General features: G+C 40.7%; 2 protein-coding genes across 4 annotated transcripts in view; both read right to left on the minus strand.

Annotated features, from left to right (window-relative positions):
- The window catches only part of abca4a (ATP-binding cassette, sub-family A (ABC1), member 4a), a 32,949-nt gene extending 21,598 nt beyond the window's left edge, over positions 1-11,351 (minus strand). For both annotated transcript variants that reach the window (XM_082545604.1, XM_082545603.1), the window contains exons 1-10: positions 11,146-11,351; positions 10,595-10,706; positions 10,210-10,303; positions 9,962-10,103; positions 9,664-9,803; positions 5,782-5,909; positions 5,037-5,234; positions 3,176-3,265; positions 1,411-1,645; positions 251-390 (exon numbers count right to left, since the gene is read on the minus strand). In XM_082545604.1, the coding sequence (XP_082401730.1) occupies positions 251-390; positions 1,411-1,645; positions 3,176-3,265; positions 5,037-5,234; positions 5,782-5,909; positions 9,664-9,803; positions 9,962-10,103; positions 10,210-10,303; positions 10,595-10,660 (1,233 nt within the window). In that variant the 5' untranslated portion in view covers positions 10,661-10,706; positions 11,146-11,351. The remainder of the gene's footprint in view (positions 1-250; positions 391-1,410; positions 1,646-3,175; positions 3,266-5,036; positions 5,235-5,781; positions 5,910-9,663; positions 9,804-9,961; positions 10,104-10,209; positions 10,304-10,594; positions 10,707-11,145) is intronic.
- A 211-nt stretch (positions 11,352-11,562) lies between these two features.
- The window catches only part of arhgap29a (Rho GTPase activating protein 29a), a 32,850-nt gene continuing 24,772 nt past the window's right edge, over positions 11,563-19,640 (minus strand). For both annotated transcript variants that reach the window (XM_082545860.1, XM_082545861.1), the window contains 10 exons: positions 19,076-19,245; positions 18,492-18,620; positions 16,963-17,061; positions 16,671-16,834; positions 15,734-15,922; positions 14,791-14,928; positions 14,278-14,513; positions 13,843-14,158; positions 13,543-13,651; positions 11,563-13,453 (listed from right to left, as the gene is read on the minus strand). In XM_082545860.1, the coding sequence (XP_082401986.1) occupies positions 12,552-13,453; positions 13,543-13,651; positions 13,843-14,158; positions 14,278-14,513; positions 14,791-14,928; positions 15,734-15,922; positions 16,671-16,834; positions 16,963-17,061; positions 18,492-18,620; positions 19,076-19,245 (2,452 nt within the window). In that variant the 3' untranslated portion in view covers positions 11,563-12,551. The remainder of the gene's footprint in view (positions 13,454-13,542; positions 13,652-13,842; positions 14,159-14,277; positions 14,514-14,790; positions 14,929-15,733; positions 15,923-16,670; positions 16,835-16,962; positions 17,062-18,491; positions 18,621-19,075; positions 19,246-19,640) is intronic.

Raw genomic sequence — 19,640 nt, forward strand, 5'->3', positions numbered from 1 at the left:
TGCTGCCAAAGTCCTCCTATCAGCCATCCTATAAAACACCTCCCTTTGAACTGCTCAAATAGGTGCATTTATTAGCCAAACATACTTTACTTTGAATAGATATAAAGCTGGATATAAAAACTGCATAAAAACACACAGAATCACCAGTCAGAGCTCATTAAAAACAATTTAAAAGCTGTTTTTATTCCATAGAACAAGGTTTTGGTTTGACACCATGAGCTCCACCTGTCATCTCCTAAATGCTGCTTACATTTTGTATGATCTTTCTGACAGCTGGAGAGTCAGGGGCAAAGAGGATCCGTCCCATCAGCATGGGCTTCACAGAGTTCCACACAATCCTGGTGGCAGGGTTGGACTCCAGTTCTTTCATCAGGTCATTGCAGAAAGGAGCTGAAGGGAAAGATTATTTGTTATGTAAAAGCTGTTGCAATATTGGTCAAGCTAGGCACTTAAACAGAACCCTATCAAAGATGCCATGGCACAAAGAATTATTTGGAAACCAATTACAGAGTGCATAATTATTTTTATGCTCATCTAAATGTGTTGCATAGGTTGGGCAGGGTGGAGATCAAGTTAAAATTTGCTGATAAAGATGAGAGCAGCCAGTTTTTCAGTCATTCAGCCATGCATCAATCCATCCATTGTTTTAGCCCATTATCCAGCTGACAATGGGCAATCCACATGCAGAGACGGTGAAAGTAAAGAAATGCTGCTGCAACTTCCTCCACTTCCAAACTGCATAAAGCAGGAACACGACTGACAGCTGAAAACTCCAGCAACACTGGCTTTAACTTTATAGTTAACTGGATTATGGATAACTGGATTAACTTTATAGTAGGTGATGATCTAACAAAAAAGCCTCTTATCATGGTCAACACATTGCTGGAGTTCTTCCTTCCACAGCATGAAGAGAAAAAAGTATTGGGAGACCATGTGCTAAATCCACAGAAGATCTGAGCCCAGTTCTCCAAGAAACTTCCATATTTGTATATGGCTTTTAAGAGAATTTGCAAATCAGCAAAGTGGGTTAAAATCACAACTCTTATACAAAACTAGAGGGTTTGCAAACTAAAGGTTACTCCAAAAAAGAACGGCAGCAGTCTCAAGAACAGTACTTTTAGTTTGGTCTGTCATACAAGGTAATACAGATGTATATGTATACGGGCAGGGATAGCTCAATAGGTAGAGTAGCTGCCTCATGATTGGAAGGTCGTGGGTTCGACTCTACTGAACGGCTACCCTGAGGTACCCCTGAGTAAGGTACCGTCCCTACACACAGCTCCCCGGGCGCTGCATTGGTGGCTGCCCACTGCTTCAATAGGTGAATGGGTTAAATGCAGAGGAGCAATTTCCCTACGGGGACTAACACATACATACACACATATACACACATACACATGGTGTACTCACTGGTGCTGTTATCATATGTGTAACGGTCCTGTGCCCACCCAGTGCCGATACCCAGGAAGGCTTTGTAGTTATTGTCTTCATACCAGTTAAAGGAGGTGACTCGGGAGAAAGCCCCCTCAGTGTACCCGCATACAAGGCTGGAGGCGGCAGCCATCACTTCCCTGAAAGACAGATTTTTCTGGAAGAGAGGAGTCACGACTTGGATGAGCTCCCTGAAGCTACTCTTCTGGAACAACTGCAGAGAGATAAGAAGAATCATTCAAGCTTCAACAAACAAAAAAAGAAGATGAAAACTTTTAGATATAATCTAGCAGTTATCTAATGATAAAGATATGTTCAGCAGAAATCTATAAATAGGCTGGTGTAAATGTGTTTTTTACACATCCAGTTTCTGTCATAGGTGTAAACAGTATGCACCTGATGGGAAAAAGTATACACCTTCAGGTGTTTTCAGCTCCATTGCCAGAGTGTATACAATCAGGCACTAGCCAGTCTGCCTTTACAAACATTTGTTAAAGCCCTTCTTCCCTCCTAGATATTCCATGATCAGCTGTAAACAGTAAATGGAAGTGCATAAAAGTGGCCAGATGTTCCAAACCTCATCTCGCACTACTATCATCACAAAAACTGTGTGCCAGCAGCTTCCTGGCTGAGCAGCTCCTGTAGGTGTAATGTGTACTTTTGTCCATATATTTTATCCTCTTATTACAGGGTCAGCACAGCCACTAAAACACTGCATTAAAAATATCCTCGAGATTCTGTGTAACCCGGCTGCAGTCTTCTACATCTTCCATATTAACTTGTTAAACGTTTTAGTGTCTGAGATATTAAATTACTTAAAACTGACATGTGCAATATTATAAAAAAAAAGATTTTTACAGATCTTAATACATACAATAAATATAAAAAGAGAAAGGGGGCTCTGTTATATCAAGCTACCCTCTACAGAGGACTAAATATCCCGTATCCTTTACACATGATTAGCATACGTATCAACATTAGTCAGTTATGATATATCTAAATAACAGCTGGCAGGTGCATAACTCAACAATTATTGGAACTTTTGACAAATATTTAATGTCTAATTTTAAAAAAGAAGAAAGAATGAGTTTATTTTAATGCCTTCCACTTGGATCATACGCTCTCTATAGTCCTGAGAGAGACAAGTGTCTCGCCAACAGGATGCCAGACTGTCAGTTTCAATGAATGTCCCATGGAAACATCCACAACAAACAAAACAGTATTTCCACATACAGACATAAATGGTAGTTTGTGAGCACGCCTAATTCTAACTTTAAGTCACACTCGTACAATAAATTTGGCTCTTTGGCAATCACTAAGCTGAGGCCTACTACGGTGTGAAAAAATTGTTTTTCCAATGACAGCAATTAAAATAAGTGAAAAATCATGTTCATAGACTTTTTAGTGAGAGAAACACATACACTAACACAATCATTCATCACCAGGGTTTTTTAATCTATGCTGATTGGAGACTTTTACCTGTCCTTGCAGCCTAGGTCTTTTTTGCTATGTTTGGGGGGCGTTTTTCCAGTGAACGGTCCCATAATGATGATCTATCTGCTTTTGCTGTTTTTGGGGGGCTAAAATGCCATGTTCTGAATTTAGCCTTCCTTATACGCACTAGATAATATCCCCCTACTGTCTGTTTGCGTAAAAAGCCAGGCCAGAGGAAGCAACTGTTTCCTGACAACTAAAAATAGCAGGCGGTGAACTTTTGAATTGAGCTGCTGGAGCCGGGGCTTACCTCTTTCAGTTTGTCCGAGGCAGAGGAGACAACCCGGACCCAGAAGTGAATGTCGATGCCTTTTGAGTGATTGTCCAGTACAAGAGGAAGCTAATGAGAAATACAAATGAATGAACATTTTCTGCTTTTGCATTCATACAAAAGCTGTAAACTTCCAGTATTGTACTTCTCAAAATGAACACATTTCCCATAAAGCCACTGTCTTATGAGGACATGGTGATATTATGTGATGCAAACAGAATTTTGAAAACCATCTGTAAAACCCTTCTCTTATGTTCATCTGAGTACTACCTTCTACCAAGGATCTTGCTGGTTTGCCGAGAGAGCTTCCAGAAAGTTCACAACACAATAGGCTAAAGGTTCAGGAAGCAGAAGAAGGCCAAGACACAGAATCACCAGTGGAAACATCCTTCCGCTTTGACATATGTTCCTATCTCAGTGCACGCGGACACTAAATGGGAGGATGTGTGGTTTGAGTGAAATTCATTTCTAAAGCAAGGCAGTAATATTTTAAGCTATTCCTGTGCCTGAAGTCAAACTACACAACAAACAATGGAGGATAAGGTTAAAAATAATGGTATTAAGAGTGGACAGAGTGGCAAGAACACAGGGATTGAGGCTTAAAAGAATTAGCGGACAGACAGGTTCATACAGTTAAGATCACTTGGCCCAGTCCCATATTCCTGCACCTGGATGAATATAAGGCAGAGGGTGTCCATTGTTTTCAGCTGCTTTTTTATGGTTTGTGTTTACTCTCACTCTTACTTATTCTAAAGAAAGCACTGTCTCTAACCTAAGCTAATCAAAGAAAGAGGCTAAGTCTGTCTCGCTGGCCAAAGCTTGCTCCTTTACAAACTGTTTGTATCACTACTGCCTACTTAAAGCATGTTGATAGACACTTCATTTTTATGAGGTAATTACAGCTCATCAAATACATAAGGAAAAATTAAAGCCATCTTTCACCACACAAAGTAGTGTATTTGACATTGTACATTCCTGGGGAACGACGCCTTGTTTGCTTTGCTTTTTGCATTTCCCAGAGAATTTTTGTTTTGCCCCACCCCATGAGTCATAGCTCTAATAAAAATACTAACATCTGTTTATCCTTTGCATCTCCTGACTTTGAACAGGAGGTATGTCAGGCGGCAATAGGCGTGTGTCAGCTTGTTGGGTTTTGATCTGGAGGACAAACTATGAATGCAGTGCAATCAGAGTCTAAAACACAAAACGTGCTAAAGCATGATGGGACATACTGAGCTGAAGGTGGATAATCATGCATCATGGTAAACATGACGGTACCGCTTACTGTTTTTCTCTTGTTGTTTTTACAATATACTAGAAACTCGTGGTACAATCTAGTCATGTTACTTGATTACTTCATTTACTTCATATTTTACTCAAGTGTGTTTTTGTTGGTTGCCAACTACATGTATGTAAGAATTAGAAACACAGCAGTTTATGATACTGTTTGATAACTGTTTTTGAAATCATATCCTGGCAAATCCTACACTGCCCTTTGCCAGCTTGACCTCAAGTCGCTTAGCCAGCACATGGCTGACTTACCCAAATGAATTTTTAAACATGGCAAGATCCCAAACTGGATGTATCCAAATACAGCTCTATACGGCCTATTCATGAACCAACCAGATCACTGCCAAATTGTGGTATTAAGTGTATCCATTCAGTGCACAATAGATAGTTTAGTCAAAGGTATAAAGATGTAATTACAGACTGAGTGCTCCCAGTTTAACTGAGCCAGAATGAAATTTAAATTGTGCAACTATTTTTTAAAAGGTAAGCCAGTGATCCTTGGTGATTTCCATGTCAGCTCTCTAAAATCAAGAACAAAACTAACACTCACCAGCCGGAAAAGTTTGAAAAAGTCGACATTGGCGTAGAATTTGTACTCAATGATCTGTAGTCGCTGTGGAGTGAGGATGCACATGGCGTTGCGAACTGCGTAGAGTCCTCGACGGCTGGGGAAAATGAGGAATCGCTCGAGCAAGTTGAGGCTGCACGCAATGTCTTTTAAATGCAAGTCCGGGACTCCAAAAGCAAACTGGAAAAAAGCAGATTTATGCAGATTCAGATGACATCAGCAAAAACAGAAGCAATCTGATGTGTATGTCACTGCGCCGTGACGTCTTTTGTCTGTTAGCTTTTATTCTATGTCTTGAATTAAACATCTGTATATTGTCGTGATGCATGCTTAATCACCCAGGTAACCAAGTCCTGTTCATCTGTATTTGGATACATCTGGACATCCAAGTGGCATCTTCAGTCTCAGCTGGCTGCAAGTTTCCCCAGCTTTATAAACATTTGCATGATGACTGAAACTGCTAACTACTGACTAACAATGGGCCGTGGTCAATTTCATGATGGTTAATTTGCAGTTGTCATGACCACTGATCGCCTGTATATTTCCCTTGTTTTTCTTCCTTTACTGTGTCATATTACCATTTGTGTTCCATACTGTACTCCACCAGAATCCTTGCCTTGGTGGTATGAAGCAATATCAGTGTCTTGACTTCTTAATGGTAAAATGTCACACTGTGTACCCTTGGCTGTGTGCGTGTGTTTATGCATGTGTGTGAGCACCCGCGTACCTGTTCAGGCCTGATTTGGGCATTAACTAGATGATACACTACAGACTCAGTCAGAGGAATGTCTCTGAGGAGGAATGACGTCAGAGTCTCGTCATCCTTCAGGATAGTCTCCACTTTTACCCCTCGACCTGTAGACAAACAGAGGCAGTCGGTGTAATGGAAAAATCATAAGAACGGTTTCATGTCTTTAACTGTCTTTAACCTTTCACGGTGAATGACTGTCATGGCTAGATAGATAACTGTTCGCTGTTTGATATGGAACTGGATAAACTGGACAAGTTGGAAAAAGCTTAGTTTCATAGTAACACATATTGGGCAAGTTGTGACAAATGTGTTTCATTAAATGACACAATTTCCAGTAGCCTGTCTGTGCATGAATGAAGGCTGCATTGCCAGGCAAAGTGCTGTTTTGGCTTTTATCCAGGCTGTGCCCCTGATGAACATGGTTTGAGATAAACACAAATTAAACAAACAAAGCTGAAACGTGTGTGTGTGTGTGTGTGTGTGTGTGTGTGTGTGTGTGTGTGTGTGTGTGTGTGTGTGTGTGTGTGTGTGTGTGTGTGTGTTATTGATGTCATTAAAGAAAAATACTAGCAGTAAATGCTGTATCAAGACAATTCTAAATATGTTTTAGCCAAGAGGTTTAATCTCAAATATTTCCTTATTTTTCCCCTTTTTCTTTTCTCCTCCTCTGTCTCTTTTTTTTCGTTCCTGATCACTTCTGCCACTCCCTGCCTGTGAACTCTGGAATTCCTAAAATGCACATATACTAATGTGAATAACAAATACGTAAAATGAAATCAAACATGAAAAAGAGTAATAAGAGAAGCCAATTGAGCAGGGTTGTCAAACATAAGGCATGGGAGCCAGAATCAGCTCGGCAAAGACTCCAATGGCTTTGGAAAAAGTAAATGAGAGGTTAAATCTTGGAGTTTTAGCTATATTTTCATAGATTTTATAGCATTTCCTGTTGATAAAGACCCCCCAACATTAAGTAATTAAGTTATCTGAGCAGTAAAAGACAAAAAAAACAGGATATTTTCTTTCGATTGATAAAAACTTTCTTTTTCATAGTTACAGAAGGGTCTAAGGAATAATTCTACAGCAACATTTCCTTGTTGTGTAGAAAGTCTGTACTGTTGAAACTGCACTGATTTTTCTTATATTAAGACATCTTAGAAATTGAATCTTTGAATGAATCTTTACACTTACACAAAGGTGAGTTTTACTCATCCAGCCCACTTAACATCAAAATGAGCTGCGCGTGGCTCACAATGTAAAATGCAAAGCAAATATGTTTGGCACAACAGTGCACGTGGATCATGATTCTGCTTGCTAATAATGCCAGATGTGTGAAAAAGAGGTCGGACTATTTTCCTGTTTAATATCCATGAGTCACAGTCGTCATTTATATAACTTTATTCTCAACGTGATTTAGTTTTCCTTCCCGGGGCTCATGGGAACACGAGTGGAATGTGGATGTGGATCTCTGTTAGCTCTGTTAGTCCCAGAGGTGTGGACTCGAGTCACATGACTTGGACTCGAGTCAGACTTGAGTCATTAATTTTATGACTTTAGACTTGACTTGAAAAAATGTTCTAAGACTTGTGACTTGACTTGGACTTTTACACCAATGACTTGGGACTTGAATTGGACTTGAACCGGTTTACTTGAAAAGACTTGATATTTTACCCCAAATATAAAATTTAACATGCATATTATATGGAGATTGAAAATGTGACGTCATTCACGGGTAGAACCGCAAAGGATTCTGGGAACTCGTGGCAAGCGGTACTAGCGCACGCAGGCTTTCAATTAAAATCAGTCACACAGCGATAAAAAGAAACACAAAAATGTCAAGAAGCTGTTGTGTTATTAACTGCAATAGCCGGTCGCATGACAGCCACGGGAAGCCGACGGGTAAAGAGATCGGTTGTTATCGGATTACGTCGTTGAAGAGAAATTGTTCGAGCCATGTTTCCGAAGTAACAAAGAGGCGACTGGATTGCAGCCATTCAAAGATCAAATATAACGTCCTAGAACACTCCAGCTCACAGGTTAGTCTGCTCCAAGCATTTACACGAAGGTCAGTCTGCTGTTGTAGTTAATGCGTCATTTTCACAACATAACTGGTGATATAGGTTACAAGCAAGTCTGGCGCTGAACAGAAATTGTCGCGCTATGCTCCTTTATTTATTGTGCATAAATAGTAAATTGTCCTGACACAATATTGCGTTTCGCTTCTGTTATTATGGTACATTGACAAAAACACATACTTTTATTCACAGGATAAAACAGGTTTTTTGTATCACTAATTGCCCAGTACGATTACAGCATACAATATTATTGTCACTGCTACATTTCTGTGATGCTACCAGAAATTATTTCCCCTACTAATTAATTACCGTTGAGCTCAAAGGTCCTATTAATAAACGGTTAACGAATGTGTATTTATGAAGACGATTTGTGAGACTGGTAAACTTATGATACGTACGATGGTCTTTACTTTCTACACGGTGCATTTCAAGGTCCTGTACCCATCCGTCGGTAAACTGTACCTGGGCTTGTTGCAGTGACCGGAAGTTACTAAACTTCATGAGTGTATGCACTCACTCCAAGAACCGTATGATTATAAATATGCATATAAATATGCTACGATGAGATAGCTGACTTCATCTAACTAGCAAATGTTGTCCAGGCTACGTTGGTGATACAGTTTTTTTTAATGTGTATGATATTTTTGTCATGCGATTTTAAAGCTGGTCCTACAACCGCATCCAAGAATAACATGCAGCTTATCTCAGAACTGTCGGTGAAAATTATTCTTGGAGCTAAGTTTAATTGAGCTGCATTTTAAAGAGGTGCAATTTCACAATTTGTGTATATTTTCTAAGTTCACTATTTTGTATGTGTTGAGAAAAACACAGATTTTAAAATTACATGGTCTAATATTTACATTTAGCATAACTGCAACATTATTTTTTCGTTTGTTTTTTTAAAGACTCGAAAGGACTTGAAATTCAAAGTTTCAGACTTGTGACTTGACTCGGACTTTTACACCAGTGACTTGAGACTCGACTCTGACTTGCCTGACATTACTTGAGACTTGACTTGAGACTTGAGGATAAAGACTTGAGACTTACTTGAGACTTGCAAAACAATGACTTGGTCCCACCTCTGGTTAGTCCATCTACATATTTCTGCATGAAAGTGGCAGCACAGAGAGCAGCCAGACATAATCATTCAAAGCCTGGAATGCACTCAGCTCCATTCCACTCCCATCATAAAGGTTTATTTTGCCAGTAGGGGAGCATGGCATATGTACAGTGCACACGTATATATGAACAGAGCGCAGTCTGCATGCAGGCCCTTGAGATGGGATGAGTGTTTCTGGGAGTGTGAGGGGTGGTATATGAATTGCTTTCCCACCAAATAAACAGCGTGCTAGCAGCAAAAGTAAGCAGCTTACTTTGCGAGCCGGTCTTAAACCGTTGTGATGTAATCGTGTTACTCCACGCAGACACCACAGACAGACTGATGGGAAAGAATGTGAGGTGTGATGTAAACTGCGATTACCAGGCGACGTGTTCAACTTTTAAAAGATCAACATCTTATGAGTCACAATACCCCTAAAAAAAGCAAAAGCGTCTGAAGTAAACGACACCCGTGTTGTATGATCTGCAAGAGGCACGACTGATTTGATATTGATTGTATTCATGGAGTATATAAAGATTTCAATAAACTACTTATTTTAAACCATTGTTCAGAAAAAAGCTTTTATTCCACTGCTTTAATGAAAGAACTTTATAAATGAACCTTTCTGACCGTGGATTTACTTCTAAAGGCTTCTGCTGGATGTTGATGAAAGCCCAGAGCACTGACCTGAGACTTTTTCAGGATGAATACGTAGCGTGTCCATGAAGTTGCTCATAGCATTGAGCTCCCTCCATAGGCGACCAAGCTGCAAAAACTCTGGGTCCGTAAAAAGAAGCTCTTCAGCATCCGAATAGAACCGAGCCAATCTGAGGAGGAAGGCCATAATATTAACAATTATTATTAAGGCTAAATACCTAGATTCATCTCTTTCACTCGACTTAATAATTTTGCCTGTTCATCTTAGATCAGACACTTAATACGAATCCAAAACTCTTCCCACTGCCAGCCTACAGTTGATGCTTACATGGAGTTGTTGTAGTTGGACACCAGGCCAGGAGATTCACCACGGGTGGGGTATTGAAAACAAGGGTTGTTGGCATTACAGAAGATTCCTTGGATCCATGGCAGGACCCCAGCAGAGGGCATGGCTTTATTGGGGAAATGACCTGAGGCGGATGAGAACATTTATGAATTGCACTAGATACAGAGGATATTGTTTTTCTGTCTCAGCGGGCTGTGCTAATATTTTCCAGCGAAGAACTGTTTGCTCACATTCATGTTGGCGATAAAGTGGATTTACTTTTCGTAGCCACACCAGCCCCATGAACAGCATAACAGGCCACAAGATCTCCATGAACAAACGTACCTGGTTAAAACAGACAACATCTTTTAAATGAGCAGGTTTTCCAGTTTTAGTTGTGGTTTCTATCAATCTGACAAATTCTCCACTCTTACCAACCCCAGTTTGGGACAAAATCAGTAAAGATGCGTTAGTTTTTAAGTATATTCTGGGCTCGCATAAAAAAAAAGACTTGCACTGTATAATATGCATTAAAAAAATGAAAGATATATTTAGTAATGTGTGAACTGGTGGGGTCAGAAGCTCTGGAGGCATAGCTTAGCCTTTACTGGGACAACTGGAGTGTGGAGCTTTTACCCTTTGCCTCCTGCGGATGGTCCAGTTCTTCCACAGCAGGAGTCTGACCTGTCTTCCTGCCCCCATGGTGCCTCCTTTTCACCCCCGCAGGGGCTGGCTATAGCCAGTAAATCTGTATTGAACCAGACCATAAAACATCTTACGGGCCAAGTAAGGCTAACTTTTGTCTTACAAAACTACTCATGACTCTAAAATGCAATTTGCATTTGAAAGGCTAAATTTTGTCGATGAACTCACAAGTCGGTCCATTCATCTGGTGAGAAATCCATGTGAAAGCTAGCAGTAGCTTAGTAATGAGGTTAATGAGCTCAAGACCTTGACATGGTCAGATTTACAATTATAGACTTGTCAAACGCTCTTTCGCTACAATTTCTGGTTAACGCCAATCCCCCCAAAATAAAATAAAATGAAATCCCACACTGTCTGTGCAGCCACACCATACATTTAATCTAGTTTAGTTCCAATCATGATGACATTCTCTATCCATTCACTGTTTCCACATACTTCCACCATAATCCAAAGGACACAGTGCAACTTAAATTGTCACTTACCTCAGAAGAGCACCTGTACTGTAGATTGATCGCCAATAACAACAAAATAACTCTGCATATTCTACAGACTGTTTGCTGTGGTTGCAAACACAGCTTGTTTCCAGACCTCCAGAATAGTTAAGCAGATTGTTTTAATCTCCTTTCTCGGTGCTGGGAGCCTGCTAACACCTCTCTGCCATTTGTAGAGGCCTGCATGACCCGGCCACCTGACATTAACAGTGCGGTATAATCCTACCACTATTATAATCCCATCACTCTTACATTTTCCTTACATTTTAACAAAAACTTGAATCTCTAGTCGCAGATTATCATCCTGCACAAACTGCATGAACTCAGTTTATTGCATTACACAGATTAAATTAATATTCCTGTAAAAAAAAAACAAAAAAAAACCACACGCACAAAAGACCATCACTGTTGTAAGTTGTCAGATATATTTTAATAAGTTACAAAAGGGTGTTTGTTTTATGTACCTGTTTTCTTACACTGAACTTTCAACACTGTGCCAGGCTTGTACATTACCATGAAAAACAGATACCATTTAAATAAATGATGCACTTCCCATTACTTACAAAGAAAGCATAAGATTCAGGTTATTGATAAAACTACTCAAATTGTAAAAAAACAAACAAAACAAAACAACCAACAACAAAACCAACAAAAAAAAAAGCAATGAAAAAAAAGCTTTGGCTATTAAAAAATGTACATATATTAAAATTAGGAAGAATAATGCCATGTCAGAATCCTGTAGCATTTCTAAAAGCTTTTCAGACACATTTAACACCACGCAGTACAAAAACGAGTGGATTTATACCCTTTGTAAGTGATGCTTCCTTACATGACCAAACGCAAACACAGACATCAGAGTACATCACGTAACAGATGTTGTTAAATTGCAAAAAAATATTAGCAATGTTTTTAATTACAGACTACTTGTAACAGCTTAAAACACTCTTCAACGGTGCAGGCAGAAGGCTGATGGTGAAAGAGCGTTATCAGGTAAGTGCACCACACATCTCCATAACGTTATGCAGTATTGTTACGCCTCGAGGGCTTTTTTTGGTATAGAAACATACATACGTGAACCTGTAAGAATTTTACACAAAATATTCAAACAAAAACAAATTGCACAGATCCAAAAATTATAAATATCCTGGCTGTGTGCCAGAGTATACTGAGCAAGTGATTGGTAAATGTATGATTTGTGAATCAAAATTTACAGCATTATAAGTGCATTTTTTTTCTTTTGAGGATCAAAGATATCATAATACTTACAATAGATCTACACAGTGCCAGTCATACATCTGCTCATTTTCTCTACAGAGTCAATGCAGATGTTTCTGCGTGTTCCTCCTAACGTGACACACATTGTGATTCTCGGAGCTCTAACAACGTCTTTAAGTGGCTTAAACAAAATGTGCCTCTCTGTGTTCCACCTCTGGAAGACGCCTGGGCCTTAGTCTCTGGTACACTGGTTTTGCCTGGTTTTGGTCCATTTCCTCAGGGCTACAGCTGGGAGACTGAGATATGGCTGTCTGTTCAATCTCAACGTCTTCCTCAAGGGGCTCATCTACAGACACCTCTATCTCAATGCCTATTTCCCCCTCCTCATCCTCCTCCTCATCCTCCTCTTCATCTTCTTCCTCAGCACTGTTAGCTTGTGCACAATTCTGCAGGACTTTAGCTTTGCTTCCCGATGGGGGCTTGTAGAAGGTTCCTGGGGGGGGCTGAAGAGTTCTGGGGGCTCTGAAAGTTGTTGCAATGGGGCTATACTTTGTGACATTATCTTCCCTTTTTATAGTCCTGTTGGGTCGCACTGCGACTGTGTAAGTAGTTCCAAGGGAGAGGGTTGATGGCACAGAGGTTGACAAGCCTTCCACTGCTGCACTCTCTGTGGATGAGCTGGCCTCAATTTTGACAGTTCTTGAGGCAACTTCATGTTTGTATTGTTTATCCCAAGTTCTGCGTAATGTCTGGGTGTCGATAAAGGTACTCCGGAAATGTGTGGCCGCTCTTGTTTTTGTATTCTCAGTCTCGTCCACTTCTTCGATGGACTGGTCGCAACCGCTTCCCTTCCTGTCATCTTGGTCAGTGGCGTTCCGGGAGTTATTCTCGTCTATTTGGCTTCGGTTAAGTATCCGTTCGGCCGGCATGCTAAACGGCCGTGACGGTAGCTTGTTGCGAGGGTGTCGAAGCTGAACCCTGGTGACTGTGATGTGATGAGAACGACACAGGCCTCTCTCCCCAGATTTTGCGACTTCAGGGACACTTGACGACAAACTGAGGGTCTCTGAATCAGTTTCATCAGCTTTAAAAAGAGGACAAATAAAACTTTTACGATAAAATAACAACATGATTGTTATTTTAATAATTATCTATTACTGTGACAATACTGACCTGGTTCAAAATCGCTTCCATCAAGGCTTGGCATCCTCTCCTGAACCTCAGTCAATAAGTGTGAAGAAGGAATTATAGACGAATGCCTTTTAAACACCTTTAAGCTCGACTGCAAGACAAAGACAGACAGTAAGAACAGAAAACAACCCACCACTCTACCACATGCTAAACAAGAAGAGTACTGTGTATAGTTTTTATACTTTATCACGCTATATAGATAACAGAATAGCTCTTTACTATCATTGTACATTTACAACATCCTGTGTCATTCATGTATCGTAGTGTTGGCAAACCAGTTACCTCTTTAATGTCTCCCAGTGACTTGGAGTGCCTGATCAGCTGCTGCTCTTTGTCCTGTTGCATAAGGCGAGTGTTAGCGCGGGTCTGGGCATCAACCTCTGTGGGCGAGGTGCCACTTACAGGACTCAGAGGCGTGTCAAAGACCATCTGGTAATGTCTGATCAGGAGCTCCACAATGAGCGCCTGATAAGGGTAATCCACCAGAGAAGAAAGGGAAACTTCAGCATCGGCCTGCCTTGGCTTGATCAGCGTCGGGCCAAAGATGATACCCAGATTGCTGGCGGTCATCTTGTTCTCCTCTGATTGCTCCGTCACCCTGGAAGGAGAATGAAACAGATAAGAAATGATCATTCCTACTATTATTTAAAAAAAGGAGCAACACATCCATATGTTGTATGTAATGGGATGCCCAGAAATCCATTCAGCCCTCCCTACCGGTGAAGATGCTCTATGAGGAACTGCAGCGTCTTGTAATTAACTGGTGGCAGCTGTCTTAGCAGATCCTTGATCTTGAACAGGACTCGATTGAGCTCGACGCTAACCTGCGCAGGGGTCGCAGTGGTGGGATTAACTCTCTGTGCTTCCAGTTCCTCCACAATGATACTCTGGCTCTCCTTGGCCAAACCAATAAAGTCGTTATAATAGCGGAAGAGGATGAGTGGCTCTGGAAGCTGGAAAGTACGGAGGAAGAATTAGATAAACAAATGAAACAGAGATGATAATAAACAGCAGCAACCAAAATATGGACATAAATACACAAGTGGTACAGAATTAGAAAAGAGATAAGCACCCTGGTGATAAGCGGCAGGAATTATGCGCCAAAAATAAACAGACAAATGCACATTTTTAGTATTAATGCAGTTTGTCATCCAAAGCCTACTTTAGCCATCTCCTTCACAGGATGAAAGCTGAAATACCTCATTATGCTAATGACCAAAAGCAACCCACCTGTCTCAGGTACAGTTTGAGTACATTGCTAATGTCGTGGGGAGAAAGATCGGAAAGCTCCACCAGATCCTTGCCGTTCTCAAAGGCCTGGCACAGCTTCTCTACTCGAGACTTTGCACCATTCACACGGTAGATCCCCTTCAGAGCACACAAAATGCAATCAGCGCATGAAAATTACACACAAGTTTTTGGAATCAATATGAAGAAACTGGGCAAACATATGAGCAGAATACTAACAAGATCAGCCAAAGAAAAAAATGGGAGAACACTTCATTCTTATTTAAAAAGGGTTTTGGTCTTGTTTGATAAAACGTAACGGAAACAGAAACCAATAATTATCAAATAATTTAAAAAGCATAACAAATATCGAAGGTGAAGTGGAGGACTTGTTTTTCTAATTTCACTTTCACTCTGTAAAAGACTGCATGAACAAATAGCTTTGAAGGAAGTCTCAAATACTTTTATCACATACAGTGTGTTAGCAGTGCCAATAAAGATCCAGAGAAGCCAGAGAAATCTTTGTACACACAGGACAAGGCTGAAAACCAACACAGAGTGCCCATGACCTTTGGGCATTCAGGCTGCACAGCATTAAGAACAACTGATGGAAATCACTATGAAAAACCAAAAGCTTTCATCACTAAATCCACAAAAACTATTTTTTTGCCAACATAGTTTTAGAAAAACATATTTTTGCATATGTCGCTAATACACTCATTTTTTACATATTAGATAAATTCCCTCAACACATTGTGATTAGTCCTGACAGCAATGACAGCCTTTCACAGCGCAGCCACTTTTATGGTCACAGTATTGGATGCTTTATAAGTGAACTTTAATGCCAGTGCCAGCAGATCTATGCTACAGTTTTGGGTTCTTGTTTCATGAAAATTAATGATCAATTTATTTGTAACCAAACCACTAAAACACCTATTATAAGTACCTTGATGCTGAGGGCTCTATTCTCAATTTCCGACGTGCACTTCCGTATGATGAATGGGATGCCATCCTGGCTGTTCTTAGCCGACTGTGTGAAGTCAATGCCAAATAGGTGAAGCCTTCCCTGGAGCTTCTTGTGGCCACACTGGATAGCCAGGGTTTCCAGACACTTTTTATGGCACGCCAAGGAGCACTGCAAACACAGTGACACATACCTCAGTTATAACAAGGACAGAGTAAAACATTTCTAAGAAAATCCTGAACAGTTTTAACTGTATGTCAACAAAAACAGTGGAAAAACTGACGAAAAAACACGTCCTCACAACATAGCTATTTTTGTTAATTTGCCCAAAAACCAAGTCCAAGAAGCAAACGAGGAAAGCTTCACATCTAGTGACCCTCTGAACCACTCACACTGAATCATTCCAAGACTCTGCAGTGAGCTGCATTCCTATGTCAGTTTCTTCTCAATATGTCTATTGCGTTGCATAACCTCTTTTAAAAGCGTTTCTCCAACCAAGAGCCGCTCTTATTGTCTTCTTCAGTGTATCTAATACATATGGACAGAAACTTGATCTAAAATCAACAGTGGACAGAGGGTGCACAGGGACGATGGAAAGGACTCCTCAGAAGACGAACAAAAGGTCCTCAGTTTCTAGCGCCCATTCCCCCAACTGAGACCAGTTAGTGAATTTGGTCACAGAGGAGAGCTTGCGGCCAGTTTCAACTTTTCCCTTTATTTCCTCATCCAAACATGCTGATGAGGGGAGAGGTGGCTTTTCTCTTTTGTTTCTGCTTGATGTTTTTGCTGGCCACGAGTGATAAAGAAGCTGTTGTGAGCCTCTGGCAATCTTTATCGTGAATTTGTAATACTCTGAATGCTGTGGGCCGCAAACAGAAAGGAATAATACAAATAATAAAAGAAAGGAATCCAAGGTTACCTCCTCACACTCCGCTCCATGAAACACCACCAGGCTGTCACACTCACGACACTTGGAAGGTGCTCGAAGCTTTCTAAGCTTGTGGGTTTGGGCCGCCTTAGACATCTGAGTGTTTCTAAAGGGTCCTGGAGAGCTCGCCGTTTCGATTACCATTTCATTTAAACCTGCAGTGGCAAAGGAGCATTGTTACAAATGTAAATATGTGGCCTATAAGTGTAAGGAACACATAAGAGTACCTTAAAAAAAAGGAAAAAATAAACACAAAACCCTTATACAAATACAACTGACTTACCATTATCAGACGGCGAGGGAGGCTCTCTCTCATCCAAGTCATCAGCAGACGACATGGTACCAGTGGAGGGGGTTCTGGGTAATCTCCTCTTGAAGTCTCCTGAACAGTAAGGTAGGACACACCAAAAAGTCCACATCTTTACAGTCACGTCAGGACACTGTTTTCCCCCCTGTCTCCTATGCTCTACATCTCAGCGGTAAAACTGAGAAGCAATACGGCGATTTGACGAATTTAAAGTAGCAAATGAAAAGGCGGGCTTAACATATTGTTGGTAACTGAAACCAGCATGTTATTGTTGGTGGTGGATTAACACCTGGATTGGCTAATGAGTATAGGGGGTTGAATACTGATCAGAGCCTTTTCAGAATGTTTTTGATCTTCTGATGAGCTCAATAACAGGTTAATCAGAGATAAGTGCTGCCATTGTTCACACTCTGGGTGCTGGGAGAGCTTTGTGGCAGACTCCAATACACAATTTAACACCGTGCACCAACTTTCTCCAGTCAAGACCCGCCCATAACAACTAGACATGCCTTACACACAGGTTTGGTAAAATCAATTTAACAGGAAATTGTTTGATGTTCTCCAAGGTTACTACAAACCTGGTGGTATTACCTAAATTTGTCACTGTAACATATAAAATGGGCATAGTGCTATTTAAAGTTTTCAATGTAAAGTCCATGACAGGAACACATAAAATAACAATTATAGCTACGTTCTTCTTTGCAAATGGCTTTTTGCATTCTGATTATAGTCGAACCGAAAGCTCAGAGCACTGCATTTTAAGAAAGTGCGTGCAAATGGGCAAAACAAACCAACACGGGAAAACATCTTAGCAAAAAAAGAACAAAAAAGTAGGCCCAGTGCAAAAGTATGGAAAACAAAAGAACAGAAGGGTGGTGCATATACAGAAAAACACCATTACAAAAAAAAGCCCCTGCAAAAAAAAACAAAAAAAAACCAAGAACTACAACAACAAACTACAGGACGCAAAACACACATGTTGTTGCACAGCAATCAGGGAGCACAGGGAAACCGTTGCAACATTCTTATGTGTGTGCGTACGTTGCAGAGTGCAACAAAGAGCCATGACTGCCTCTTTATTCTGTGATTACACACCAACAAACCTGGGTGAACATCAAGTTCGCTAGGGAAAAAAAAAGATGCGTGCTGCCCTGAGGTGCTCTCAAGACAGTCAGTCCAGAAAAATGTGCCATCTCTGGCTATGGGTGGTGCTTTTAACCGTGATGAAAGACTGACACAAATGAGTTTGATGTTGTGCAACTGTGGAGGGAAAACCCAGCGTGCTGCCTTTATTATCGGGACAAAAAAACATACCGACAGGAAGTGAATGTGATTTTCTTTCTTTCTTTTTTGATAGCTCAAGTGTGACGGCATGCAGAGATTTACCCAGCAGATAGACACAGCATTCGTACTCGTTAGCTAAATAGCTATTGAGTGCGGTGTCGCACTAAATCAGTTCTGCTAGTGATCATTTTAGGGGGACTTCACAATCTTCACAATCCTACCTGGGCTTGCAGTCGGCGAGTCCATGGACCGGGACTCACTGCTCCCTCCAGCACTTTCCGAATCACTGCACATCCCTCCACCCTGATTGGCCGAGGTCCAGGGACGAAATGGCGCCTGAATTTTAAGTGCTTGTTCAAAAACACAACATTAAAAGATAAGAAGTCCCATGTTAGCTGCATGCTATAAAACTGATCATAAAGTCAGTTGAAGTCAGTTTCCAATTATGTTACAAACACTTAAAGGCGGGCCTAAAGGTAATGAGGTCAACACCTGCACACATTACCAAAAACAAAACAAACCACAGGGAAGTTGGCTCCAGTTTAAATCTTCAACCTGGTTACCCGAACTTCATATTTCAAAATGTTTACTTGCTAGGCATTGAGCAAACTGTTGTGTACCTCCCTCAGCAACAATGTAGTGGAGTGCAAAACTATCTCTAGTGCTAGTTTCCGTCTTTGTTGTGCAGGTATTTACTCAGTGAGATTAGTAAGCTGTGTAAAAGTTTTTGTACTTTCTCTCAGGATGTCATGATTTGACCCCGTTTCTGTTGATTGCATTTATAGAAGAAATCCTAAACATGTACCTTGGATGTCACCGCTACCGTTGGAGCGTCTTTCAGCAATCTTGGGGTGTTGGGCACTGATGGGGCTGTCCACATCATCTCCAACAAGGAGGTCAGAGGTCACAGATGCCTGTGACAGGTTACTGTGGGAGGAGTGGCTGCCACTTAGTGAGCGCTTATTGAAAGGCATCCTAGGGTGGAAAAAGACATCAATTTGTATTATTTACTTAAAAATCACAATGCCATATCCTAGTTATTTAAAACTGTTATATGTACAGTTGTTTACATTGATCTAATTAATAATATGGAGATCAAAGTATCCCCCCATCAGGGACTATTACACCCCAACATTATTTATCCCCAGAATAGGGAAAGTTCACAAAGAGCAAAGCTTTCAGCTTTCTGGCTGCCAAATGCTGTTAGTCCCCATACAAAGTATGAATATCTAATACCTACAATATTATATTTGAGGATTCCTGTCTAGCAGTAAGACCACTGACTTCAAGACAATTTTAAGCTCAGTCAACATCCACATTTCCTCCTCTGCTGATGGAACAAATTTCCACTTACAACTGTAAATCTCATC

This window comes from Aulonocara stuartgranti (genome assembly GCF_965226115.1).
Source record: "Aulonocara stuartgranti genome assembly, chromosome: 9".
NCBI lineage: Eukaryota > Metazoa > Chordata > Actinopteri > Cichliformes > Cichlidae > Aulonocara > Aulonocara stuartgranti.